At 45.0% G+C, this 27,326-nt stretch overlaps 2 protein-coding genes across 3 annotated transcripts in view; both read left to right on the forward strand.

Annotated features, from left to right (window-relative positions):
* Positions 1 to 17,273, forward strand: part of LOC147009544 (KH domain-containing, RNA-binding, signal transduction-associated protein 2-like) — a 43,799-nt gene extending 26,526 nt beyond the window's left edge. Inside the window, exons 3-11 of one of the 2 annotated variants that reach the window (XM_085862407.1) lie at positions 680 to 796; positions 972 to 1,118; positions 4,862 to 5,016; positions 5,184 to 5,298; positions 5,907 to 5,992; positions 6,172 to 6,230; positions 8,330 to 8,416; positions 10,144 to 10,180; positions 16,490 to 17,273. In XM_085862407.1, coding sequence (XP_085718533.1) covers positions 680 to 796; positions 972 to 1,118; positions 4,862 to 5,016; positions 5,184 to 5,298; positions 5,907 to 5,992; positions 6,172 to 6,230; positions 8,330 to 8,416; positions 10,144 to 10,160 — 783 coding nt within the window. In that variant the 3' untranslated portion in view covers positions 10,161 to 10,180; positions 16,490 to 17,273. Of the gene's footprint in view, positions 1 to 679; positions 797 to 971; positions 1,119 to 4,861; positions 5,017 to 5,183; positions 5,299 to 5,906; positions 5,993 to 6,171; positions 6,231 to 8,329; positions 8,417 to 10,143; positions 10,181 to 15,470; positions 15,876 to 16,489 lie in introns of those variants that run through there. The other variant, XM_085862408.1, reaches the window with a different exon arrangement.
* Positions 17,274 to 24,644: 7,371 nt separating this feature from the next.
* The window catches only part of NDUFS5 (NADH:ubiquinone oxidoreductase subunit S5), a 39,003-nt gene continuing 36,321 nt past the window's right edge, over positions 24,645 to 27,326 (forward strand). Inside the window, exon 1 of the mRNA XM_085861299.1 lies at positions 24,645 to 24,795. The gene's annotated coding sequence lies outside the window, so the exon portion shown is untranslated. The remainder of the gene's footprint in view (positions 24,796 to 27,326) is intronic.

Below are 27,326 nucleotides of genomic sequence, written 5' to 3' on the forward strand. Positions count from 1 at the left end.
GGGTTCATGGTCACCATTCCATGAAGAGTTACTGGAGGGATATACTCCCTCTGGTGTGCCTGTTCACTTTCTGGGTGGAATTTGTTCCATCATACCAGTGGTTCCTCGACTTATTGTATGACCACACATTCTGGCCTATGAGCTGAGGTGTATGTGTTTGTCTATTTAACTATGCTTTGTCTTTGGCCATCTGGGTGGGAGTGTGACTCCTTCAGTGCAAGCAGTTCTGAAGTGCAGCCTTCTGTGCTGGACACTGCAGTTTCTCCTCAAATCAATCCCAGGCATCTGTTGTCACCCCCACTGCATGTGCCTTTATGGTCTCGGGCCACCACCTCATCCTGTGACTTAACGCTCCCCCACCCCCACCTCCTCTCACTCGTCTTTGGGTGCCGAGCGACTGTTAACTTCCTCTCACTCACCCCCAGTAACCCATTAGATATTGTCGTGTCCTGGGGGGTTGGCTCTGACCTGGACGGATAGCCAAACAGTTTTCTCCTTTGGAGGCGAATACGTGGTCCTTGGAGATTATAGCGCGTGCAGGAAGGAAGGGCGGCAGACACGTAGCTGATGGAAGCATGAGGTTTACCTGGACGGAGGACAAGGGTTTATACTCTAACCCATGGCAAATGGACAACACAATCAACTTAAATCACCCTTCTTTTGTTCTTTTCTGTTCCAGTTTAACTTCGTGGGGAAATTGCTTGGGCCACGTGGCCAGACATTGAAGCAGTTGCAGTCCACAACAGGTGCACGTATGGCCATCATGGGTCGTGGGTCGATGCGAGATCGTTCAAAGGTAAACGAGGGGCGAAAGTTGTACTTGGTGAATCGAGGAAGGCTTTTGCAGCATTGAGTCATTGTTGAATATAATTGTTTTGTAAATGTTGACTTCGTTTTTCATAGCTGTAAAAAAAAAAAAAAAAAAAAAAAAAAAAAAAAAAAAATCTGATAATTATTATCATCCACCCCAGGAGGAAGAGCTGCGTAAAAGCGGTGAGGCCAAATACGCACACTTGTCAGAAGAGTTGCATGTACTCGTGGAAGTGTTTTCTCCACCTGCGGAGGCATATACACGAATGGGTGCAGCCATTGAAGAGTTGAAGCGCTTCTTGGTCCCTGTGAGTATCCAGAAAATGAAAATTTAATCCATTTCACTGTGAAAATTGATTTTTAGTCTCGTTAAACCTGATATCGGGCTTCGAGCATATGCTGGAAAGGCACCATCCCCTCTCCGCAAAGACTTAATTTTTCATTCTTAAAAGTTATTCATGCCAAATGTGTAAACGTGCTGTGGGTTTTGTTTCATATTTTATGATTGGCAACGAGTTGTGTGTGTTTTCTTCTCATGCTTTGAAGACTGATTTGCAGAACCATACAGATTTCCACCTTGATTGAAAGCGTTTGTTTTTTGACCTCCATTACTTATCATAGGTTGTGGGTTGAGCGATGTGACAGACTGTCAATTTGGTATGCACAGTGTATATAGTCATTCCTCATATTGTGAGGGTTAGGTTCCTGGAAAATGCCACGACAGTTAAGCATGTTCACATTGAAATAAAATAAACAAAAGCACAATACTTTAAAATTTATTACAGAACAGTGAGGTGGGTGAGGGTAAACATATTGCATACTCGTTTGTAGTCCTCTGCCATAAATAGAAAACAACACTTAGCTCTGGATGATGCTCTTGGAGGGGGGAGGGTGCTGGTAAGAAAGATGTGGATGGTAGAACTTGCGATGGCTGTTCGATTATCAGGAGTATGATTACGTTGGCTGCTGTTTTGCCGCATAGAAGGGTGAAATGATCCTTAGCCACTGTGACCCAGAGCAGATCTCTGTTTGGAGAGGAAGGTATCAGATGGCATCCTCTTCAAAAATAATCTCATCTCTTCACTGTGTGCCATGGTTTAACCGGATCCTTCGGCTCCGGGTGCTTTGTGGAAATGTTGGTAAATCCGCAATGTCTCCCGTGTCACCAGTCCACTCAAATGGGTAAATGTCCATTGGGACCATACTCTGTACAGAGCGTTGGTGCTGCCGAAGCAGTCTCCTTGGCTATTGGGCACAATCCTGGACAGGTCGCCACTCTGACGCAGGATACTTGAATGACTCGGTCATCCCAGCAAGCTGGTACTCATTTTGCCGACCTCGGAAGGATGGCAGGCTGAGTCAACCCCCTGGTGAATTAATTCGGCGGGCAACGAGGCTTGAACTCAGGACCCTCGGATCCCAAGCCGCCACCCTAACCACTGAGCCAACACCAGGCAAATGGGTTAATCTACAATGGTTTCTCCCGTATTCCTGCATTTGACTCGCGTTCACCACGTTGATCCTGTAATGGTAGCCCACAGATGCTGCATTTTGACCTCTTACCAACTTATCCAACTCAAAAAAAAAATTTGTACAATGACATTGCCTTTTGGCACAATTAATTTTGTCCCTCGTTTTATGTTTGGGTGCCATTGTTAACTGTTGTTGTGTCTACTATATCTTGTAGACCCAGTGTTACAGGATGTCCGCATGTAATTTCCTGTTTGACTATTCCTTACAAGCAAATACCACCTGTCGTTTCGCTGACTAATACTAAAGGGGGAGAGGGGTGGGGGAAGGGAAGGCATATGTGCAGTGGAGCGTTGATCACGATTCAGTCTCATCAAAATTATTCTGCATACAATAACAGTGACTGGAAACAATAATATTTAAAATCCATTTTCTACCGGTCATCTTGCTATAATTCGGCCGTCCGTCTGTTCCCAGGTACCGCAAAAACGGCTCAACCGATCGCAACCATTTTTTGGGTGTGTAATCCTGGGACCCCTTGGAGTAAAATAAGCATCAAGATGACCCCCTGACTGCTCCCTTGGGAGCGGGTGCTTCTTGTACTATAAATACCGCCTGAACACATCTGGAGACTAACACTCTCCGGACATTATCACCATCCAGACATGTCGAGAGATAGACAGACCTGTGGGAGGGTGCTGCACTGTATTGGGAGGTGTGTGTGTGTGTGTGTGTGTGTGTGTGTGTGTGTAAAAGAGGGGCACACACGGACAGGTGGCGGAAGGGGAATTGGCCGAGAGAAAAATGTTATGCTTTATGAAAAACACCATGCACACACGTCGGTGTGATTACCAATGATAGCACGTACGACATGCAACCAAAAAGCCTTGAGTAGCTTTCACCCTTGTTTTGGGGGAATTTCAATAAATGATTTTAAAACACTTTGCATTATAGATGTTACAAGGAGATGTGCATAAACGTTGTTATTTATCAAGAACTGCTTGTAATGTAATGGGTTGAAAAAAAAAATTGACTTACTTAGAAAACTTGTTGACCTGGCAAACGGTTTGGAAATCGGGTGTTATCTGCTTTGAAACTCAAACTCCACAATGTTTCTTAAGCAAATCCGGTTCATATTAAGATAATCAACTGCTTTAGAAATGGCCACGAGGACAAAGGAAAACTGTGATTGCTCGTACGCTGCTGAGGTTTAAAGTTGCAACCTGCACAGTCAATCTGTGCCTCCATCTTGCCCATACCAAGGTTGTGTGTTATCTCTGAGCATCCAAAGGTAATGTTACCTGAGCGTTAACCTCCACCATCGAAGATGGACAGAGGTTACTGTTTTCACCCCTGTCTGTCTTTGTTTGTTTGTTTGTGAACAGTATTATGGAAAAACTCCTCGACGGATTTCGACGAAACTTGGTGGGGGGATTAGGTATGGTCCAAGGATCATGCCATTAGATTTTGGACTTGGTCCAAAGTCCAATATGGCCGCTATGGTGGCCATTTTGAAAAAAATATTTGAAATTTTGTTTTTTTGTATTTCTACATGTTTTAAGTAATTTCCAACCCCCCCCCAAAAAAAATTGTTAGAGAAAAAAAAAACCAAATTTTGAAACTTTTTTTTTCAACAAAATTTCGATATTTTTTTTTTTTTGTGCATTTCTACATGTTATGAGTGATTTCCAACAAAAAACATGCCAAAATTATAATTGTGGCTGATTTTGGAACTTCAGGTGGATATACCCACGTAAAATCAATTTCTGTCTCAAGGAATCTAGTTATGACGAATGAATTGAGTATGTAAAAGGGAAAGTTGCAAACTATAACTCTGTGAGCACTGTTGACGTCAAATTGAATGAAAAGGATATCAGGTTCACTTGAGTGACCGAGCAATATTGGCAGCGGAGGTTTTGCACTCTCCCGAGTGCTCTCCCTCAAGCTATTGATGTTTTATGTTCCAGGCATACCCGACTCTATTAAAGTGTCAGTTAACATTGTTTTTTCACATCACCTGAGGGACCACACGTCACCTCAGGCCCAACACTATGTTGATGTGACGTGTGTACGTTATTATTGTTGTTATTTTTAAATGTGTTTCTATGTCGGAGTGACTGGTTATATTGGGTGGTTTGCCATTGTCTTCCCGTCATGTTTGTTCATGCTCTCCTTTTAAATGCTGAGCATCAAGCAAGGAAACAGCACGTTACATTTTTCGTCTTTGGTACAAGTCTGCCGTGGTTTGAATCCCGATCTCAGACTCTTGAGCGGATGTGTGCATGCTGCGAGCGTGACTGTTTCTGATTGAAATTGGATGAAAGAAAAAGATCGACACAAACTGCAATGACATCTCTTCAATAAACTGACTTCTTCTAACGTCAACTTCGGTCCTCCTTTGTCCTCTTTTGTCATATTTGTCAGTTGTATTGTTAACTTAACATCACACAGGGCTTGTGAGAAAGTGATGGTTTAGCATTTACAATTTTTTTTTTTTTGATGAGACACTTGTATGGGTATGTAGTGTGATGGCTGAAAATTTAGTGCCATTCATCCTTGAAACCATTGTGCCTTCTTGCAGGAGTATGAAGTTGAGGGTTATCCTGCTTACGCCAATGGAGCAGAGGAGGCTGCTGCTGCTGCTGCTGCTCGTGGAACGGGGCGAGGACGGGCTGCGCCTACCCGAGGAAGGGGTCAGACTGCCCCACCACCACCTACATCCATGGTGGCCCCTCGGTAAGTCGCAAGTCGTGGAAAGCTCAAGTGTATTATAATGCGAAAATGTACACTTGTGTACCTCATCACAAACTGACAGGTTCTGAACATTTGTGCTGCCGTCAAAGCCTTTATATACCCGTTTTGATTTATTTTTGCTTCCCACTCTTGCATCTCTCAATATTCAGTGGAAGAGCAGCAGCATTGCCCCCGCCTCCACCACCTGGACGCAAGCCACCACCACCTGCAGGAAGGCTTGTGTCAGGGGCTCGTCACCCTCCCCCACCTGCTTATGGAGAATATGTAAGTGACCTGAACCCCTGGATGGAACGAGTTGAAACCTGGAAACCTTGTGGTTGTACTGGGTTGGGGGGGGGGGGTGGTGTGTCTGTCTTCTGGATTTTGGGGAATGCAATTTTCTTCATGTAGGTATTATAGCAGAGTGCTACTTCTAGTGGGAGTGGGTGTTACCAGTCCTGTTAAAACTAAAATGCAACAATCCTGGGGGGATTATCCCATTTGTCAGGATGGGTTCTTTGTTTGTCATAATTGTAAATAATTTGGAGAATTATGTATCAAATCCATTTTAAAATAAATCTTTCTTTATTTTTGTATACATTGTTGAGGCTCGTATGAAAGCTAAGATGTTGGTAATATTTGGGTTGTTATATGTTGGCAATTGTTTGTTGTTATCATCTGAGTTGTCTCTGCTGCAGGAATCCCACTATTAAATCCTACATATCTTAATTTGTCCGTTGCCCACTGTCCTTTAATCCTGTAGAAGTACATTGATGCAACTTGATGTCCTTTTAAAATTTAATCTTGCATGTTACTTGTGTGTACACTCCTCCATGATCCTTTGACAAATTGAAAGGACACGTGGTTAACACTTTACTGTTGTCCCTTGCAAGCCGCCATATGAGGATCCTTATGAAACTGGGTACGATGAACTTGGTTATTCATCTTACGATGCTGCATACTCAGCCCCTGCACCGAGGTGCGTAACATCACCATTGTTGCCATTTTCATGTGCATCCAATGAAACCATTTTATTTTGCTGTTCACTTGAATTTGTTTTCTCACTAAAGCATCTGGTATTTTAACTGAAATAATTATTCTTTTCTGTTGGAATGCCGATATATAATAATCCGTGTTGGTTTGTGTGTATGTAAGCAGTAGTGCTGAGTATTACGATTATGGACACGGCGCAAATGTGCAGGCTTATGAAAGCTATGGTGAGTAAATTCATCTCTACTACCTAAATACAGGAATTGATGCTGCAGTGTGGTCATAAATTGGAATATTAGAGCCATCAAACATTGTGTTGTTTTGTGGAATGTTAAGTGTTTGGCTGCACTTTTGTTGTTCAGGAAGGAGAGGTGTAGGGTGGGTGAAGTGGGTGGTTGCGTTTATCAACGCTCTGCATTCGTCCAGGCCTTGCAGGCACACGCTTTTCTTTGTGGATCCTTTGTCATATGCACTTCATTGGCTTGACCTATTTCCATATATGCGAGAACATCGTGTGTAGGATTAGCGGAGTCGGTGAAAATCCCAACATACTATCTGATGCCATTTCCACACGAGCAAGAAAACAAACAGAAAATGGATCCTTAATCCATTTAGCAACAAATTTCCAAAAACGGGTGCAACTTGGGGATACTACACTGGAAAACGAAACAAACTAATGCAGCCCCAATGATTGCAAAGTAAAGAAGAAGAAAAAATAATAAATATGAAAACTACAAAAAAAAACATTGGTAGATATGCTCTGATGAATGGGAGAATGACAAAAGAGCAGGAAGATTAAAAAAAAAAAAAGAGCTTGACAGGATCGGGATCAACAAGGAAGTCCCTTTGGAATGGCTAAGGGGTCAAATTAGTTGGGATAGAGAATGAGTCGTCATAAATGCTCAAGACCAAGGACACCACACTGATGTCTTTTAAGGAAATGGCAGGATTGAGCCAATCGGACAAATGCAGGTTTTGTGGGGTGGAAACAAAAAGTCCCAGTCACCTCCTTTCCGGATGTCAAAATTTTATATTTCTATATATATATATATATATATATATATATATATATATATATATATATATATATATATATATATATATATATATATATATATATATAAAAACAATACAACTCGTGTTGAACAGCTGTATACAGAAAGACCTGACAGCATCTGTACAGTAATCTACTGGCACATGTGTAAACATTACAACATTCTGGTCCCCGAACAATCAAGGAAACGCAACCCAAACTCAATTCTTAAAATGAATAAGTAATGCTCACCCATAACAAGATTGTCCTTTCATGTGGACAATGCTAACAAAGCATTGCGTCTGGACATGGTGCTCAAACACAAAAAGGAAAAGCCAACATTGTTAATCAAGGTTTTAGTTCCCATTGACTTTGGATTAAATGCCACAGAAATCAGCAAAATGACCAACTACCAGGATCTAAAAAATGAGGTAAAGAGGATTTGGAAATTGAAGAAAGCTAAATTGTACCAGTGGAGCTACAGGAATGATGAAGAAAACCCCAACTGAGTACTTAAAAATCATTCTGGAGAATATCACTTCAATCAAGCTACAAGTTGAGGCTGTAAGAGGTTCAGTGAAGATTTTGAAAAAAAAAGTCCTTGGAACAAGGCTATGAGAACGAAACTTCAGTTTGGTTCATGAATCCTTTACCAAAAATGGGAGATGGAGATTTTGAGTTCTGGGAGAACTCCCTCCTACCTCATGAAGCCTGCAAATGGAGATGACCAACAGGAAAATGACAACAGTGGCTTCCCCTCTTTCCACATTTGGTTTGTGTTGTCACGCTGGCAAGGCAGAGAGACAATTTACCCTTATTCACATGCACTTGATCCAGGGTCAAAAGAGCTATCGACCACTCGAATGCAAACTTTGCTAAGGCATTCAATTCTAATAACAACCCCTTACTCCATCAAGTTAATGCTATTTCTTTTAATGTGGAATAATATTATCAACCTACCTCCTTTGTTCGTTTAATGTTGAAACTTGAATTGAAGCAAACACATTGACTAGTTGGTCATGTCACTGTTTTTGGAGGTTGTGTACACCTCCCCCTCCCCCATTCCATCCCCCAAATCCCGATCCACATTAGCTTTTCTTTCTATCCCGTGTGTTGACGAAGACGATACTCAGTAATACAAGACTACGTAAGAAGTATTCTATTAGCGCTCCGATTAATCTGTAAATCCCATTGATTTCTTGGCTAGTCGTGGCTTATGTATATCATTGACGAATGTACTTTGTCGTCTCATCAAAAGGAGACAAATTGTATTTATTTATTACCCACTCGTAGAGCGTGAAGAGTGGGCGATGGCTGGGAACCGCCTCAAAGCACCCCAGCACCGCCCTGGCAAGCCGGCATACCGAGAACACCCGTATGGTAGATACTAACACCACAGAGCAGCCTCGGGTGGGAGAGAAGGCATGGAGAAGTGATGTAGTTTGGAGGATGTGATATTTGATAAGCAGTGTTTTCCCATCGCCTTTCTGTTCCGTGTCAAAACGTACCCCGTAAATCGTTGTCAAACCTCCATTCCCCTTATTTGTCTCCAAATGCTTCACTGCTTTCACAACAGTGTCGTGGCTCTGCGTCCCTTATTTTTTTTTTCTTTTTAAATCTTAAATTTTTTTCATCATCGTCATCCCGAGCCACACTCATCGGTGGTGTGGTGGGGGGGGGGGGGTTAGGTGGTTTATGTCTGAAATAATTGCTGCTTTTGTTTTAGTCACTTGCTAACGTAACTGGTATTTTGCTCTTGTATTACCGGGTTTGTTGATGATGCCGTTTTATTTGTTTGTTTTTTGAGCCTATAGTTTTTTTTGTTGTTTTAATCACTTTGGTGCATGTTTGTCCCAAGGTAGCTCTTGAACCCAGACTAGATAATTGTTTGCCTTTTTATTTTCTCCCTTTTAAAAATATTTTTTCCCTATTTTCTATGACAGTTAACGTGCTTTGATCCCTTGTGACCGTGTGGTTTGTTCACAGATTTCCGCTTGAAAATGATAGCCGTCCTTTAGCTGTAGAAATGTGTAAAAGCTGTAGCTTAATTTTTTTCATTTTAATCCGTAATATCATTTGCCTTTTTTCGGAAACAAAAGATGTTTTGATCAAATGTTTCACCGGCAAAAGAACCAAGTTATTATTTTATTTTTTTCCTTTCTCTCTCTCCTTTTCATTTTCCAACAAAAATGCAATTTCAATCCTTCAATAAAGCCCACTTGTATTGACACCTTGCAAAATATTGTCAACTTGTTTTTTTGCCTTTTTTAGCAAGTCGTGTTTTATTTAAAAAAAAAAAAAAAACCAAAAAAACAAACCCTGCGAGAGCTGAAAGGAAACCTTTTGCTTATAAGGGACTCGAAATTAACCACACAAATGTGCCCTCCTCAGCTCATCCATGAGTCGTGACTAAAGAGGGTTGGCGATGATCGATTTGTTATGCAAACGGTTGCCAAATGTGGAGATTTCTCCTAAAAGGAACAATTTTAATCTTTCTTTATTTCATTTATTTTTTTTCCACCCCAAAGACCTTTTGTTGGGGGGGAAAAATAAAATGTTGAAATTTCACTTTTTAAAATGCTACGTGGAACGGCGACTAAACCTTTTGGCCGGGCCACCACCGTGTTGCATCTACTTCGGCCAAACAGCTCTATGTATATATTACATATATATTATATATCGGCTGTGGAGGGATGTGAGAGGAGCTGGGGGAGGGTGAAAGAAAAGAGAACCGGACCCTGACTGCGGAGCGTGGCAAGCAGACTAACGCGTAAACTTCGTGGCAACATCCAGGTAAACTAAAATGCAAAGCACCAAACTTTGTTTGCAGCAACATGAGATTTCGTAAACACTTGTAAAAAACAAACAAAAAACAAACAAAATGCTAAAAACTAAGAGAAAAATTGATGAAGCATACAATTACTAAATGTTGTCAGATGTAATGTCAATGTTGCAACTAAATTTAAACTACTTTTTTTTCCTGTCAAATAACTCGAAATAGCGAGTTAATGATGCAACTCAGTTGTCCAGTTTCATGCTGGTTGTGTAAGCATTGAACTCTTCGTCTTACCATGCCTTTTGCTAATTTAATGTGTTTGTGTCTGCAGATGCCTCAAAGCGGTAATCCAAGTGGAATACCTTTTGGTGAGCATGGATTTTATTTTGTTCCTTCACCCCTCCCCCTTCTCCCCCCTCCCTTCCCCCTTTTCTCCTCATCCATTTTAAATTGCAAACATGTGAAGCAGGGCTCCATTACCGTAGAGTTTTAGGGTAGCGAGAGCAAATGCATGTCGTTGAGGTGCATGAAATGCACCTCCAGCGATTGCTCCACCTCTTAACAAAGAACCAGCCTTCTGGGTGCACCTACTCAAAGCGGCCTTTGCACCCTACTGGAGACTTCCCAACGTAAGAATCGAGTCTTGTGGCCTGGTGTACCTTTGCGCGTCCCACTTGGAAAAATGTATTTGGCCCTTCCACGACACAGCGCCCCACCCCACCCTCCCCACCTCGACCTCGACCTCCGCCCCACCCCACCCCACCTCGACCTCGACCTCGACCTCTGCCCCACCCCACCCTCCCCACCTCGACCTCGACCTCCGCCCCACCCCACCCTCCCCACCTCGACCTCGACCTCCGCCCCACCCCACCCTCCCCACCTCGACCTCGACCTCCGCCCCACCCCACCCTCCCCACCTCGACCTCGACCTCTGCCCCACCCCACCCTCCCCACCTCGACCTCGACCTCCGCCCCACCCCACCCTCCCCACCTCGACCTCCGCCCCACCCCACCCTCCCCACCTCGACCTCGACCTCCGCCCCACCCCACCCTCCCCACCTCGACCTCGACCTCCGCCCCACCCCACCCTCCCCACCTCGACCTCGACCTCCGCCCCACCCCACCCTCCCCACCTCGACCTCGACCTCCGCCCCACCCCACCCTCCCCACCTCGACCTCGACCTCCGCCCCACCCCACCCTCCCCACCTCGACCTCGACCTCCGCCCCACCCCACCCTCCCCACCTCGACCTCGACCTCCGCCCCACCCCACCCTCCCCACCTCGACCTCATCTTTGCTTTTCCCACCCCTTCCAAGCCCCAATTCCATTGTACAATCTTCTTCATGAGAGTGACAGTGTATTCTTAAATCATATGGAAAGGTGTAAAGGCTGACAATACAAAATTTCATTCTTCAGACATTACACAAGGGTGTTCTTGCAAACACACACATATAGGTGGACACACAATTATATTGACAGACTAACACACAGATGTATTGATGCACAGATAAATCATTAGGATTGATAGATATACTCTCACTGAGACACCCAGAAAGATAGACTTGCTCCCCACAACAAATACATGGATACAGCTTCTTAAAATGAACACATTTAATGAAAATAGACAAATATTTCCAAAGGCCAATAATAAATGTAATAATTATAAATACGTGAGGTAATTTACTCTAAGTCGAGGCACCTCTACACACGGACTTGAATCCAGACAAAGGGAAACAAAATGAAAAGAAAACCCCTCTATTTTTGCACTTAGCTTGGCCCAGAGATGGTCTTTGGAACTTGGAATTGAAGCGTTTCTATTTGCACGTGTGAATGAGCGCAAAATGGTGCCAAATTGCTATCTCGCAGTGGGAACAAGCGTACGTCAGGCAATTCGTGAGTGGTATTAAACACCAAGGCTCAGAGACCCCGTGCGTCGATCGTCCTCACTGACCCATGATTTGACTTTAACGAGGCTTGGGGTCTGTTCTCATGACACAACCAAGAGCCAAATGCCACCGTCTTGCTTCAGCACGGGAGCCAAATCTCAACACGAATACGAGAGTCGTTCCGTCGTCTTCATGCGTCGAAGGAAAGTCAGTCGTAAAACCCTGTTCTTTCAGGCCATCTCCCAGCGACGTTCTCTCTCGACCACGTGCGCCCCTCACTCCACACTCAACCACTCAACCATTTTGTAATGACCCGTACGGAGGTTTCCCTATGTTCGTCATTGGAAAAAAAACCTGCCACGATTATAAGGAATTGAGGTGCCATTCTGAGATGCTGATTTGTTTCTTAACCCATTTCATCTGGATGGGGTGCGATGCTAACACATGACCACGATTGTGAATTACTCCCACTAGAAGCACTCGCTCCCTACGGGTGCTGTCAAGGGGGTCATGTTATTATATTTATGCCTATTTTACTCCAAGGGGTCCCAGTATTACACACCCAAAAAATGGTTGCGATAGGTTCAGTCGTTTTTGCAGTACCTGAGAACAGACAGACGGGTTCAATGTTACTGTGATTAGATGTTCGCCAGGCAGGAGAAAGTCTGTCTGCGTCGGTGAATACGGAAATCGCATCCATTGTTGAATTTTTCCCATCGCCGTTGCCTCCTCGGAACCTCACAGAAAATGCCGAAGTGCCATCTTTGCATTGCACGATGTGAAGACATGATGCTGCTGCTGCACACAAATACAAAACCTGATGTCTGTTGGTCACAGACTCACTTTGAAGTTTGTGACCACATTGACGTGAGACCAATAAAAAGCTTAACAAGAAACATTACAGGTTACATAAAGGACATTTGATGCCCATCATGCTTGTGCAGCACCATCACATTCAATAAATCCAACAGGCTCTCAACACCCGGGGAGGGGGTGAGGATGAAAAAATTGTGGCAGGCACAATGACGAGTATTATAAATTCAAATAAAATCAACATTTTAAAACTCGTTTATTTGTTCTGACTTGCAACTTTCCCGTGTACCTGTCACGTGGCATGGTATATGTTCACTGGCTCCTGCTTGAGGGGGTGGTTAGAATTGTTCATGCCATTGATCTTTTTAGAGAACACTACCAATTTTATCCTCCCTGTGGATTTGCCATTGAAGCAGCACCAAAATGGTTTCTCATGTGCTAACTGCAACGTCTTTTGGAAGAAGGCACGGAATGACGAAAACAGAGAATCCCGCGACAAAAGATAGACAACCATGAAAACTAGTCGAGAAATAAAATAAAATGCACTCATGATCCGATCTGAAAACTCACTTGATACAGAAAATATAATCCAATCGAAATGGCCACGAGCACACAACAGAGGGTATCAGGCGAGGTCTTTTGGGCAGATATCATGCTGTTAACGAGTCCAGTATCCATCAAGTAAAGAAATGCGCAGAAAACGTGTTAAGTGGGTCGTGAATGCTCTGGTTTTCACTGACGCTAGGGTGATTCCGGTAAACTGCTCCATATATTGCATGACCGTGAGTTTAAAGGAGTAGTGAATGCTGTGATTTCCAGTGGAGTTCTGGAAACCCCTCCATTCCATGATGCGTGACACCCCTCCCCCCATCCTTTATAAAATACTTGTATTGAAAGTCCCACAAAGGTATATGGTATTCAGTGTTTATTTTATGAGAACAAAATGCTGTACCAACTTATGAAAAATAATCTTCCCAGCAATGAATGTTCAAGTGGAAAAAGACTGTTCTCCAAAAAAAAAGGACTCTTCCTTCATTTGCATAGTTTTTTTTGGTTACAATTTGGACAAGATCGCCCCCAAAATACATATGTTGACATAAAAATTTATGGGGGGGCAGGCCATGAGAGCCCCCGCCCCCCCCATCCCCCAGTGAGGAGTCATTTTTCTCATTTCGTCTTTTCATAAGTTCTGCAGTTTTACGTGTGCGTGCGTGTTGCCTTCAATAGAGTATTCACACCCCTTGACTTTTGTCGCGTTTTGTTGTCATGTCCTCAATTTATAATGGATCACATTTAAAACTTTTTAATGTCACTGATCGACAAAAAAATACCCCAGAATGACAAAGTGAAAACATGTTTTTAGAAGTTTTTACATTAGTATTCAACCCCTTGAGTCAATACGTTGTAGAAGCTTCGAGTCTTCTTGGGTATGTCTGCATCAGCTTTGCATATCTAGATTTAGGGATTTCCCCCCCTATTCTTCCTTGCAGATTTGCTCAAGCTCTGTCAAGTTGGATGAGGAGTGTTTTCTTTCACCCTTTCCCAACTTTCAAGTCTTTCCACAGATTCTCAATGGGGTTCAAGTCTGGGCTTTGGCTAGTCCACTCATTGTACTTTCACGTTCGTGTTCTGAAGCCATTCCGATGTTGCTTTGGCTGTATGCTTGGTCATTGTCCTGATGGAACGCCACAGTCTAAGGTCGTTTGCACTTTGAAGTGGGTTCTCCACAAGGATTTGCCTGTATTTGGCTCCATTCATTGTTCCCTCTTTCCTTGCAAGCCTCCCAGTTCCTGTCACTAGAAAGCATCCCCATGGCATGATGATGCCACAACCATGTTTCATGATGGCAATAATGTTAGGTGATTAACTGTGCTCGGTTTCCACCAGACGTAGTGCTTTGCTTTCAGGCCAAAGAGTTCATTTTTCGTCCCATCAGACCACAGAATCTTATTGTCAAGCTCTGAGTCTTTCACGTGCCTTTTTGCAAACTCCAGGCGTGCTGTCATGTGCCTTTTTCTCAGGAGCGGCTTCTGCATGGCCATTCTCCCATAAAGCCTAGATTTGTGAAGTGCTGCAGAGATTGTTGTCCTTCCTGCAGGTTCTCCTATCTCAGCCAAGGAACTCTGTAGTTGTCAGTGGTCATTTGGTTCCTGGGCATCATCCTGACCAAGGTCCTTCTTGCCCAGTTGCTTGGTTTGGTCGGACGGCCAGCTCTCGGAAGTGTCATTATGGGGTACTTTGTGTAGATCGGTGCCAAAAAAAATTAAATCCATTTTAAATTCAGGCTGAAACGCAAAAATGTGCCGAGTCAAGGGGTAATATATATATATATATATATATATATATATATATATATATATATATATATATATATATATATATGTATATGTTTTTATTTATTTTTATTTATTTATTTTTATATATGTATATACATACAATCTCCAACTCCTCTGAGTTAGAGGTGATGTTTTGATGAAGGACGATGTGCAATGGAGACCGGGGGGGGGGGGGGTGGTGTGTGTGTGTGTGTGTGTTTTTATGTATGAACAAACTTTTATGATATGTCATGGACTAATTAAGATCATTGTTTTCATCAAGTTTGGTTTGAGTATACAGCAGACAGTTTTACATAATTATTATTTTATTTTTTTCCCTTGCCCCTTTGTCGAGTGCTATAAAACCCAAGGCCAAACTTGAAATTGCAATCCAAAGGCTGAGGAAACGTGTCATTCAACAGATGCGGAATGGAGGGAGTAGAGGGGAAAATGATCATCTCCAAATGCCTTGCTTTGGGTGTACGATTAATAGATATATTGAAGCCTGGAAGTTCTGTGCACTGTTGAGATGACAAAATTATTTGTTTCTCTTGTCAGATTTTATTTTTGATGGTTACTTTTTTGTTTTGTGGCACTGTAACTTACTTGTTGGAAATAGCTGATTTTTTTTTTTTTGTTGCAGCTTGAAGTCCAAGCCAATTCGGCCATAATGTTAATAGCTATTGATGTCAGACAGCCGCTAAGCGTTTGCACATGAGTGCAGACCAACACGTTTCCCAGAATTGCCTCGCATGCAAATGGCTCATTTTTATTGCACATACTGGCACTGTAATCTCACTAGATCATTCATGTCTCAAGAGAGTCAGCAAGTTGAAGAGGGTTATTATTATTATTATTATTATTATTATTATTATTATTATTATTATTGTGTGTAAAGTGTTTTAGGTGGCAGATGGTGACACAAAAAGGTGTTGGCATTTGTTTTTATATTTAACCAAACTGACCTTCGAAGGAAAGATGAAAACTCATGTTCCCTTTCGTTGCTTTTTTACGGCCATGAAAACGTGCCAAATTGGGCGAGTGACAATAGTTGAATGCGTTGTGACTGCATTGCCTTTGGTCCCCTTATCTGAGAGGTCGACTGTGCACCCCTCTCGATGTGCTCGACATTGGGAGCTTGGAATATACAAGGAGATTGTGATCGCTGCATCCTGCAAGACATCTTTGTACTCGACTGTGTACATGGTGGCTTGAAAGTCGTTTTCCAACCTCCCTTGTAAAGCATTTTTTCTTAAACTTTTAATATACAGGTTTTATTTTGCAGTAGTTACAACAATTTAGTGATTGAATGTATAAGTACGTGCTCCATCATTCTCCTTGCACCACTGAATTTGTTGCAAATCTGTTTCAACATCTTGTGCAGCAATTGTGAGTCCCTAAAAAAAGGAATGCTTCACTGTGAAGGGGTAAAGCAACTCGGGTCACCACGTGGTATAAACGATCTTCAGCAGTGTTGATGTATTGCTCTTTGTCAAAACATCTTCTCCCCACTGCCATCCTGTTTCACCGTTTCATCCCATACCCCTCCCCATCTTTGTCATTTTTAATCCCAGCTTTCTTCTTGTGAACTTAACATGGACCTTTTGTCCTATGGTCACTAAAAGTTAATTTTTCTTTATTTTTCTTTTTTGCCCTTCCCAGGTTTTCCCATTCACACTGAAATATGTGGTTTTAAATGTGTGGAGCAAAGTGTAGTTTTTTTTTTGTTTTCCAACATAGATTGGGTGGGGGTGGGTCATAATGGGGAGGGACAATGCCAAGATGTGTGGATGAATTGGAATTCAGATGCAAAATAAATCTGTCGTTTTGTTTTGTTTTGTTTTTAGCGAAGTGTTTGTGCAAACAACCTCATGGGTGATGCCGTATTACAATGTGGGCCTCTGCTTCTGCTCAAAGCACTTTCATCAGTTTGTGCTCGTTTTCTCATGAATTTGGCTTTGTCAAATTGTCCCGAATGTTGTGGCCAAGTTAACCGGTGGCCAGTTACTGATGGTGGAAATACGTTCTGTGAATTATCTGCAGTTTGCATCATCCCATTTTGATATGCTTTAGTGCTTGTGTAAGTTTTTACATCACACTGCCACCATCGTTTCTGTGAAGCCCATCATTGTGCGTCCTGAGAAAGCCCGGGAGTTTGCCAGGAGAACGAACGAATGGTTCCTTCAGGTTACCCTGGGTGTGCAGTCACTGTCGAGACCCCTCGATTGATTGTGGAGTGAATTGTTACTCGTGGCCATATTGCTGTACATTCCATCATGGATCACTTGACTTTGGGGATCAATTTCTAATGGTTTTTGTTTTGCCCTGTGATATTTTTATCCTCGTGTTTTTGCCATTGTACTGGTGCAGTCAGATTATTATTATTATTATTATTTTTTTTTAATGGTGAACGCTTGCCATTTTTGTAATAAACTTGTTAACTCTGGTTGTGTTTGGTGTGAAAACGCACAACAACAAAACGCAACTCCATTCTTGTGGAGAATCATTTTACCAGGCAGAGTATGCCTTTTTATTTTAAAGAAAAGGTTTATTATTGAACCGGTTTGGTCCGTTTGTATTTGATTGTGCAAAGTGCATTACTGGTCTGGATGTGGCAGATTTTTTGGGAACCAATGTTGTGGTTCAAACTTGAGGTCCCATCAAATACCTTTTTATAGATTGCAAGCAGGAGTCTGGTGTTGCCCATTGCTAATGTAATCCTGTTGGCATTTTGAAAGGTAAATTTTTAATTTTTTTTGGGGGGGGGGGGCAGGGAGCTAAACCACTTCCCCACATTCACTTCGGAATGGGGTCTGGGATCATTTAATATTATGTAAATAATACAAAGGCTTAAGCACAATGGAGTGGTTTTTAAAAATTATTTAATTCTAGTTTTGTTTTTGCCTAAAATGCTGAACCTCAAAATTTGATGACAATCTGGCTTTTCTTCTCTTCCCTTTTATAAGGAGTGAGGTCCAATAGCACCAAGCTACTGCCTCAATCACAATACTCTACTTTCCAACCACCTCTACCTCACTCGTATTCCCCCCCCCTCACATCCTGCCATCTCAACTGCAGTCTACCGAGTTTCCTCCTACCTTGCTCTCTCAACCGAGCTGCTCTTTGCCATTCTCTTCTCTTCCCCCATCTGCACCAAGTGTCTAACTAATCTCCCTATAAAGCTCATCTGCACACCAATCTCCCCCCCTCAGTTCATCAATCCTCCTCCTACCCACAGTCCTCAATCCTGCAATCCACCTGCACCCTCTGTTGTCTCTCGGTGCCGGTGTTGCACACGACATCAGAACTGTCGGGTGTCGGAGCAGCGCATCGCTGCGTCCACTTTCTGCCGGTACCCCAGGGGCCTCAGTTTGGCCATCCCCCAGGCAGATGCCTGTCCCATCCCATCTTGAAATGTTGATCAACCTGCTGCAACCACAAGGCACGTGGAAGGCCCATTGGCCTCTTCCTCCTCCACGAGGCTCCCTCGCTGAGAGAATCTGGTGAGCAGGATCAGCATCAGGAAAACGAGCCATATGTCCATGCAGCCACAGCTGGCGCTCACGGACTATGCAGGTAACAAATCTCATTTGAGTCTGAGCAACCACTCATTGGACAGTCCGGCCAGCGATAGCCAAGGATTCTCCGAGACCTGGTACCAAAGGAATAAAGTCTCTGTCTCAGATCCCTGGTCCAAGTCTCACATCCATAGAGCAAGGCTCAGACTTTTGTCCTGCACAGGTACCAGCAGCGCTGCACCAGTAAATCCTTGACTCCCCAGGCCTGACCCAGACATTTATTAACCTCTGAAACAGGTACAGACAAGATGGCAGCATCGAAGAAGTCAATGAAAGCCTGGACCTTAGTTTTGACCCAGGAAACCCATAATCTCAGCGGCTCTGACTCTTCATTCAGCACCTCAAGGGCTCCCAAAAGGATATCTAGAATCACTGGAAAGATGACTGCATCTGCAAAATCGAGGTCAGAGATCTTGACATTCTTGAGTTAAAGTTCAACTCCTCGGCTGAAGAAGACTTCAAAAAACTGGATCTAGAGACGTTCTGGGTCACGTACCTTCCTGTTTACCCTTTGATCTCACATCAAGCTCTTCGGATTCTGACAATGTTTGGATCAACATATCTTTGTGAATCTGCATTTTCCCCGCTTGTTGCTGTCAAGACCAAGTTCAGAAACAAGCTGAACATTGAAGGGGACTTGCATTGTGCTCTCTCTGGCATTTGACCACGCATTCAAGATCTGGTAGCGAAGAAGCAATGTCAAGTATCTCATTAAATATGCTGTGTATATGAGTGTTGCTCACAGAATTCTTTGTTCAATAAAAAGATTAAAAACGTGCATTTTTTTTTCAGTTTTTCCTTTTAATTCAGGAGGGATTTTTTTATCATTTGGTTGAAGATGTGAGGGGGGGGGCGTGTGGAGGCAAGGAGCAACAAGAGGGGGCATGGTGGTAAAAAGGTTAAGAACCACTGGTTTAACCCATGTGTTCTGTGTCTCATAGTGGAACACACACACACACACACACACACACACACACACACACACACACACACACACACACACACACACACACACACACACACACACACACACACACACACGAATAACATTGCGAGCGACAACATTTGCGTGCCAGAGACTTCACAACAATGGTGTCGCCTGTCATTGCACGACAGCAGGGACCTCTAAATGAGGACTTCCCTCCTCCCCATTGATGCTATCCTCTGGGGATTGTCTGCTGTACTCTTTATCCTTTGAAATACTGAATGTCAAAGCAATGGAGCAGCAAAGTACAATTTTAAACTTTGGTATGACTTGGCTGGGGTTTGAATCACCATCTAGTTTCATATTTGGAGCAGAATCACCAAGATTAATGACACGCAAAGGACTGAGTCTGGTCCAAGAGTTTTGTCACTGATTGTAACCATTTTGGTCACCGAATGTAACCATTACACCACCGAGTGTAGTCAACGAGTTTGAATTAAAGTAATTAAACTTTGTCATTTTTATTTTTTACAGAGGACACGTGCCCAAAAAATCAAGCTCATCGAAGCAACCAACTCATGACAAGGGTAAACCTTTTGAGTTTTAAAGGCTTGCACGTAACCAAGGTTTATAATAATGACATTATGACGTGACACTTGACTTGAGACGACCTCAAAGATTTGAGGCTTGCCTTCAATGACTTGAGACTTGCCCTCATATCGACTTATTGAGACTTGATTTGAGAGTTGCCCGCAAAAACTTGAGACGATGTAAGGCTTGCCTTCAAAGACTTGAGACTTGCCCTCATATCAACAAATTGAGACTTCACTTGAGGCTTGCCCTCATAGACTTGAGACTTGCCCTCAAATAGACTAATTGAGGCTTGACTTGAGACTTGTCCTCGTATATACTAATTGAGTCTTGCCCTCGTATAGACTAATTGAGTCTTGCCCTCGTAATTGAGAGTTGAGACTGGCCCTTGTCAACTAATTCACATTTGACTTGAGATGAGACTTGTCCTCATCGACTTGAGACTTGCCCTCGTTTAGACTAAGGAGACTTGATGTGAGACTTGCCCTCATTGACTTGAGACTTGCCCTCATATAGACTAATTGAGACTTGCCCACATAGACTTGAGACTTGCCCAGGTAGACTAATTCAGACTTGACTTGAGACTTGCCCTCGAAGCTTGAGACTTGCCCTCAAAGACTTGAGACTTACCTTTGTATAGACAAAGGAGACTTGATGTGAGACTTGCCTTCATAGACTTGAGAGTTGACTTGAGACTTGCCCTCATCGACTTGAGACTTGCCCTCTACGTGCACGCACCTACGGGCCAGCACTAGTATAGACCAATTCTGACTTGACTTGAGACTTGCCCACATTGACTTGAGACTTGCCCTCATTGACTTGAGACTTGCCCTTGTATGGACAAATTCACACTTGACTTGAGACTTGCCCGGGTATAGACTAATTCAGACTTGACTTGAGACTTGCCCACATTGACTTAAGACTTGCCCAAGTATAGACTAATTCAGACTTGACGAGACTTACCCACATTGACTTGAGACTTGCCCTAGTATAGACTTGAGACTTGCCGTAGTATAGACTAATTCAGACTTGACTTGAGACTTGCCCTCATTGACTTGAGACTTGCCCTAGTACAGACTAATGTCAGACTTGACTTGAGACTTGCCCCAGTAGAGACTTGAGACTTGCCCTAGTATAGACTAATTCAGACATGACTTGAGACTTGCCCTAGTATAGACTAATTCAGACTTGACTTGAGACTTGCCCTAGTATAGACTAATTCAGACTTGACTTGAGACTTGCCCCAGTATAGACTTGAGACTTGCCCTAGTATAGACTAATTCAGACTTGACTTGAGACTTGCCCCAGTATAGACTTGAGACTTGCCCTAGTATAGACTAATTCAGCTTGACTTGAGACTTGCCCTCATTGACTTGAGACTTGCCCTAGTACAGACTAATTCAGACTTGACTTGAGACGTCCCTGAGATGCGTTGTTGACATCTCCGGGTTCGACAAACATTCCACCAGACGTCCACCGTCCAGACGGAGGTGGATGGAGGTGTCGTCCAATGGAGGTGTTGTCCACCAGACGGCGGTTTCCTTGGGTTAACCTGAGGCAGTCCCTTCGGGTGGGTGCCTGGAATGTCCTATCCCTAAGAGAGGATGATCACCTGTCTGTTATCTGAGCTCAAGCGTTTGGACATCGGGATTGCAGCTCTCTCTGAGGTTCGGAGACCGGATTGCGGCGAGATAATGGTGGGTGGTTACACCTACTATTGGTCTGGTCGCTCTGATGGTTACCATACCCAAGGAGTTGCTGTAGCTGTGTCCAATAAGCTGACCCCAATGATAATTGAGGTAACACCGGTCAACGAGCGTATTATGAGATTAAGGATTCGTCACTCCTTAGGTGTCATTTCCCTGGTCTCTGTTTATGCTCCGACTGAGGCGAGTGATCTCACCGTGAAGGATGCTTTCTACGCCACGCTCAAGTCTGGTTTATCAGTGCCTCAGACGAGATACACTTCTAGTCTTGGGGGATTTCAATGCATCGACTGGAACTAATAGGGACGGTTATGAGGTGTGTGTTGGTCCCCATGGGTCAGGAACTATGAACCAGAATGGCACTAAGTTTCTTGACTTTGCAAGAAGTCATGGACTTAGGGTGGCTGGTTCATGGTTTCAGCGCCCACAAGCTCATCGCTGGACTTGGTATTCCAACGCTGGCGGTGTGGCAAAGGAGATTGACCATGTCCTCATTGACAGTCGTTGGAGGATGATCCAGAACTGCAGGGTCTACCGGAGTGCTCAGTTCCTCAATACTGACCACAGGCTTGTTGTAGCAACTCTAAAGCTGCACCTTAAATCCTGGAGAATGGTACCATCCCAGCCGAGGCTGGATGTTGCCAAGCTCAGGGATGAGAGAGTAGCTGAGGAGTTTGCGAACAGGCTGAGTGGACACTTGGGGGGTCTGGGTGCTTTGGGGGGTCCTGAAGAGTTGTGGAGCGCCTTCAAGACCACCGTCCTTGATGTTGCCGGTGGATGCCTTGGAGCTCACCGCAGGGCAAAGAAGAATTTTGTCTCAAGGGACACTGGATACCATTGACCAGAGTCGCAGGGCCAGGCTGAATGGCAGAGCTGAGCTGTTCAGGGAGCTGAGGCGTAAAACTGTGCGTGCACTGAGGGTGGACAAGGAGGCCTATGTGCGAGGAATCTGTGAGGGGGTAGAGCATCACCTGTGGACAGGTGATTCTCGTCCCGCTTACAGGGGAATTCGCGCATTACGTTCATCCAAGCCCATCCCTCGGAGCACTGCAGTTCGAGCAGAGAGTGGTAGGCTCTTGACAGAGGAGTCTGAAGTGAAGGCCCGCTGGGCCGGTTACTTTGAGCGGTTGTACCAGGCTGATCCCCCAACTGTCGAGTTGGACGTCAAGGGTGTTACAATCCCTGTTGCTGTCCCTCGAATCAACTGTGGTCCACCTACGCTTGTGGAAACACGGGCTGCGGTGAACCAGTTGAAACGGGGCAAAGCTCCAGGGATCTGTGGCATCCATGCCGAACTTCTCAAGGCTGGTGGAAATGCTGCACTCGTGTCGTTGCATGCAGTTTTGTGCTCTGCCTGGGACACAGGTATCATCCCAACTGACTGGAAGAGGGGCCTTGTTGTCCCTCTCTGGAAAGGGAAGGGTGATCGCCAAGACTACAACAACTACCGAGGGGTGACGCTGCTCTCAGTGCCGGGCAAGGTCTTTGCTCGGATAATTCTCGATAGGGTTCGCCACCATCTGCTTGAGCACCAGCGTCCAGAGCAGTCAGGCTTTACACCAAAGAGGTCAACGATTGACCGTATCCTTGCACTTCTTGTCCTCACCGAACGCAGACGAGAGTTTCGGCAGGGGCTGCTTGCAGCCTATGTTGATCTCTGTAAAGCGTTCGATTCAGTGAATCGGGATGTCCTCTGGAGGATTCTTGGTCTTCGTGGGGTGCCACCAAAACTGATCGATCTGATGTCTGAACTGTACTCTGGTACTGAGAGTGCTGTGAAGTGTGGTGGTACCATCTCTGACTTATTTCCAGTTGTTACTGGAGTTCGTCAGGGATGTGTACTGGCCCCCACACTTTTCAGCACTTGTATGGACTGGATTCTAGGGAGGATGTCGGAGAGATCAAGTTGCGGTGCGTCATTTGGGAATGTCAAGATCTCGGACCTTGACTTTGCAGATGATGCAGTCATCTTTGCGTAGACTTTAGACATCCTCTTGGGGGCCCTCGAGGTGCTGAATGAGGAGTCGGAGCCGTTGGGATTACGGGTTTCTTGGGTCAAAACTAAGATCCAGGCTTTCGGTGACATCTTGAATGCTGCTGTCCTGTCTGTGTCTGTTTGTGGTGAGGATGTTGAGGTTGTGGAGTGATTCACTTACCTTGGCAGTGATATTCATGTCTCTGCTGGCTGCGAGTCAGAGGTCAATAGACGTCTGGGTCGGGCCTGGGGAGTCATGGATTCACTGGATCATGGGGTGTGGCGCTGCCGGTACCTGTGCGGGAGTATGAAAGTCCGAGTCTTCAGGTCCTTGGTACTTCCAGTCTTGCTCTATGGGTGCGAGACTTGGACTCTGACCAAGGATCTGAGACGAAGACTTAATTCCTTTGGTACCAGGTCTCTTCGGAGAATCCTTGGCTATCGCTGGTCGGATTTTGTGTCCAACGAGCGGTTGCTGAGAGAGACTCGGATGAGATTTGTTACCTGCATAGTCCGTGAGCGTCAGCTGCGGCTGTATGGACATGTGGCTCGTTTTCCTGACTCTGATCCTGCTCACCAGATTCTCTCAGCGAGGGAGTCTCATGAGTGGAGGAGGCCAGTGGGCCGACCACGTGCCTCATTGTTGCAACAGGTTGACCATCATCTCAAGGAGATGGGGATGGGCCTGGCATCTGCCTGGGGGATGGCCAGACGGAGGCCCCTGGAGTACCGGCGGAAAGTGGACGCAGCGACGCGCTGTTCTGGCACATGCTCCCATACCTGACCTGACCTGACAAACATTGGCTATCCTCCCACCAAATCTCACCGTGACTACACGGACACATGCATCAAGTAATAAGTTATGTTCACTTCAAGTCGTCGTGACATTTCACGTGACGTGGTGAAAAACTACCTCCTACTTCCGTATAAGCGGTGTATGTGTTGATTTGTATTTTTCTCCACTGGTCTCCCTTTTTATACAAATAATTTCATATTGAGCGGTGAGGTAGTTTTTGTTTTAAAACAACATACATTCCGATATATCCAACTTAAATATACCTTTCGATTGGAATTATATTCGTGTAACGAGAAAAAGGTCAAATTTGTACAACGATCGACGGTACAGGTCGTTCAGCTTCTCCGTCTGTGAAGGGATTTCCGGCTGCGCTTGAGAGTTCGCGGCAAATCGTGAGGTAAGAGGAAAGGATTTTACCTCAGGAGGGTTAAATCTGGAACGGATCTCCAGGAACAGGAAAAAGGGGCAGAGCAGATGAGGATTTCCGACATCGAGTACAGAACATCGCGTTTTAACCCAGTTTGTGGATGACGACGGCACCGACTCGGTAGAGCGCGTACCCCAGCCCGTACCTCAGCGCCTACCTCAGCGCGTACCCCAGCGCCTTCCTCGGCGCGTACCCCAGCACGTACCCCAGCGCCTACCTCAGCACGTACCTCAGCGCGTACCCCAGCGCGTACCCCAGCGCCTACCTCAGTGCGTACCCCAGCGCCTACCTCAGCACGTACCTCAGCGCGTACCCCAGCGCCTACCTCAGCACGTACCCCAGCGCCTACCTCAGTGCGTACCCCAGCGCGTACCCCAGCGCCCACCTCAGCACGTACCTCAGCGCGTACCCCAGCGCCTACCTCAGCACGTACCCCAGCACCTACCTCAGTGCGTACCCCAGCGCCTACCTCAGCACGTACCCCAGCGCGTACCCTAGCACGTACTTCAGCGCGTACCTCAGCAACAGACTGAACGGTTCACGGTTTGGATTGGTACCTGAAACAACATGGAATCGGCTTGTTCTCGTCACCGAACCGACTCGTCCACCTCGCTTTGTCATAACTCGTCCACAACTTTTTGAGATATCATTCTAAACTGGACATCGTTTTTGGCCCGATCTCTCAATATTGAAGAATCACTTTAAACAAGCTCAAATGAGCAAAGATCCTCGTCCTCTGATGACGTCATAAAATGAATATGACGTCATTGTGATGTGTATCAGGTTTGCGATAAATTATCTGTGCTATTGCCCGGTTTGATTCCCACAAACAAAATTCAAACAGCTTGCCTAGCTTCGGAGATAATGGTATAGGCGATTTCCATTAGTGGCGATATTATGTCAACTTTTTTTTCTCGGAAGAATTTCCAAAATCGGAGATGGTTACTGCCTGCGCGTGGGCCTTCTGCATATACATGGCAAGTTTCACGAAGATCCGATGAAAACTCTGGGTTGCGAAACAAAAAATGTCAAAAAATAGGAATGATGTCATAAATATTGATATGACGTCATAGTGATGTATCATATGTGCGGTAATTCACCTCTGCTAAAGCCCTGTTCGATTCCCGCAAACAGAATTCAAAAAGCTTGCCTAGTTTCAGAGATAATTTTTGAGGCGATTTCCATTAGCGGAGATATTTTGACGTCATAACTTTTTTTTCTCGGAGGAATTTTCAAAATCGGAGATGGTTACTGTCTGCGCAGCGTATTTTTTACATATTGTTACGGCTGTGGAAATTCGCAATACACCATAAAGGGTTCTTAGATCACTTATGACGCTAAGTTTATGTGCAGATAGTTCCCCACCGTTGTTTAAAGGGAATTTCTTCGTGTTCACCGGGCTGCGACTCTGAGATAGCCGTTTTTCTTTTTCTATTATTTTGAACAAACCTCCACGCAAGCAACAAGCCGCGTTGAAAACCGTCGAACGAAAAAGGGAACCAAAAGAGTTCCGATGGGCACGCGGATTTTTCCCGCCTGTTTCTCCGAGGAGTGTGACGGAGGCAGGGGGCAGCTCACCGCCGATTGGTGGATGAACAGCGTGAGGCGGTTGGGGTGAGGGAACGCCCCTTTTCGGGAACCTTCTCAAAGGGAGGTGGAGCTGAAAACTGGAAGGAGCGAAGGGCGGAGCCCCACGCTATATAAGGCGGACCGCGCGTGGGGCTCACTCTCTCTGTCAGGGTCGAGTGCTCCTCTCTCTCTCTCTCTCTCTCTCTCTCTCTCTCTCTCTCTCTCTCTCTCTCTCTCTCTCTCTCTCTCTCTCTCTCTCTCTCTCTGTCTGGGCCGTCGACGTCTCTCTCTCTCTCTCTCTCTCTCTCTCTCTCTCTCTCTCTCTCTCTCTCTCTCTCTCTCTCTCTCTCTGTCGGGGTCGAGTGCTCCTCTCTCTTGGTGGCCAGCGTCGAGCTCGCTCTCTCTTGGTGGCCAGGGTCGAGCTCGCTCTCTCTCGCTCTCTCTCTCTCTCTCTCTCTCTCTCTCTCTCTCTCTCTCTCTCTCTCTCTCTCTCTCTCTCTCTCTCTCTCTCTGTTGGGGTCGAGTCCTCCTCTCTTGGTGGCCAGGGTCGAGCTCGCTCTCTCTCTCTCTATTGGTGGCCAGGGTCGAGCTCGCTCTCTCTCTCTCTATTGGTGGCCAGGGTCGAGCTCGCTCTCTCTCTCTCTATTGGTGGCCAGGGTCGAGCTCTCTCTCTCTCTATTGGTGGCCAGGGTCGAGCTCTCTCTCTCTCTATTGGTGGCCAGGGTCGAGCTCTCTCTCTCTCTCTCTCTCTCTCTCTCTCTCTCTCTCTCTCTCTCTCTCTCTCTCTCTCTCTCTCTCTCTCTCTCTCTCTCTCTCTCTCTCTCCCCCCCCCCCTCCGTCTGGTTCGTCGACATCACTCAGTCTCTGGTCCTGGAGCCCCTTCTGCCCTTCAGTCCTTTCTTGCTCGGTCGTGGGTCGTGAAAGCACCAGCA

Source organism: Eptatretus burgeri, chromosome 17 (assembly GCF_056783735.1).
Source record: "Eptatretus burgeri isolate ZD-2024b chromosome 17, Ebu_testis_v1, whole genome shotgun sequence".
In the NCBI taxonomy this organism is placed as follows: Eukaryota; Metazoa; Chordata; class Myxini; order Myxiniformes; family Myxinidae; genus Eptatretus; species Eptatretus burgeri.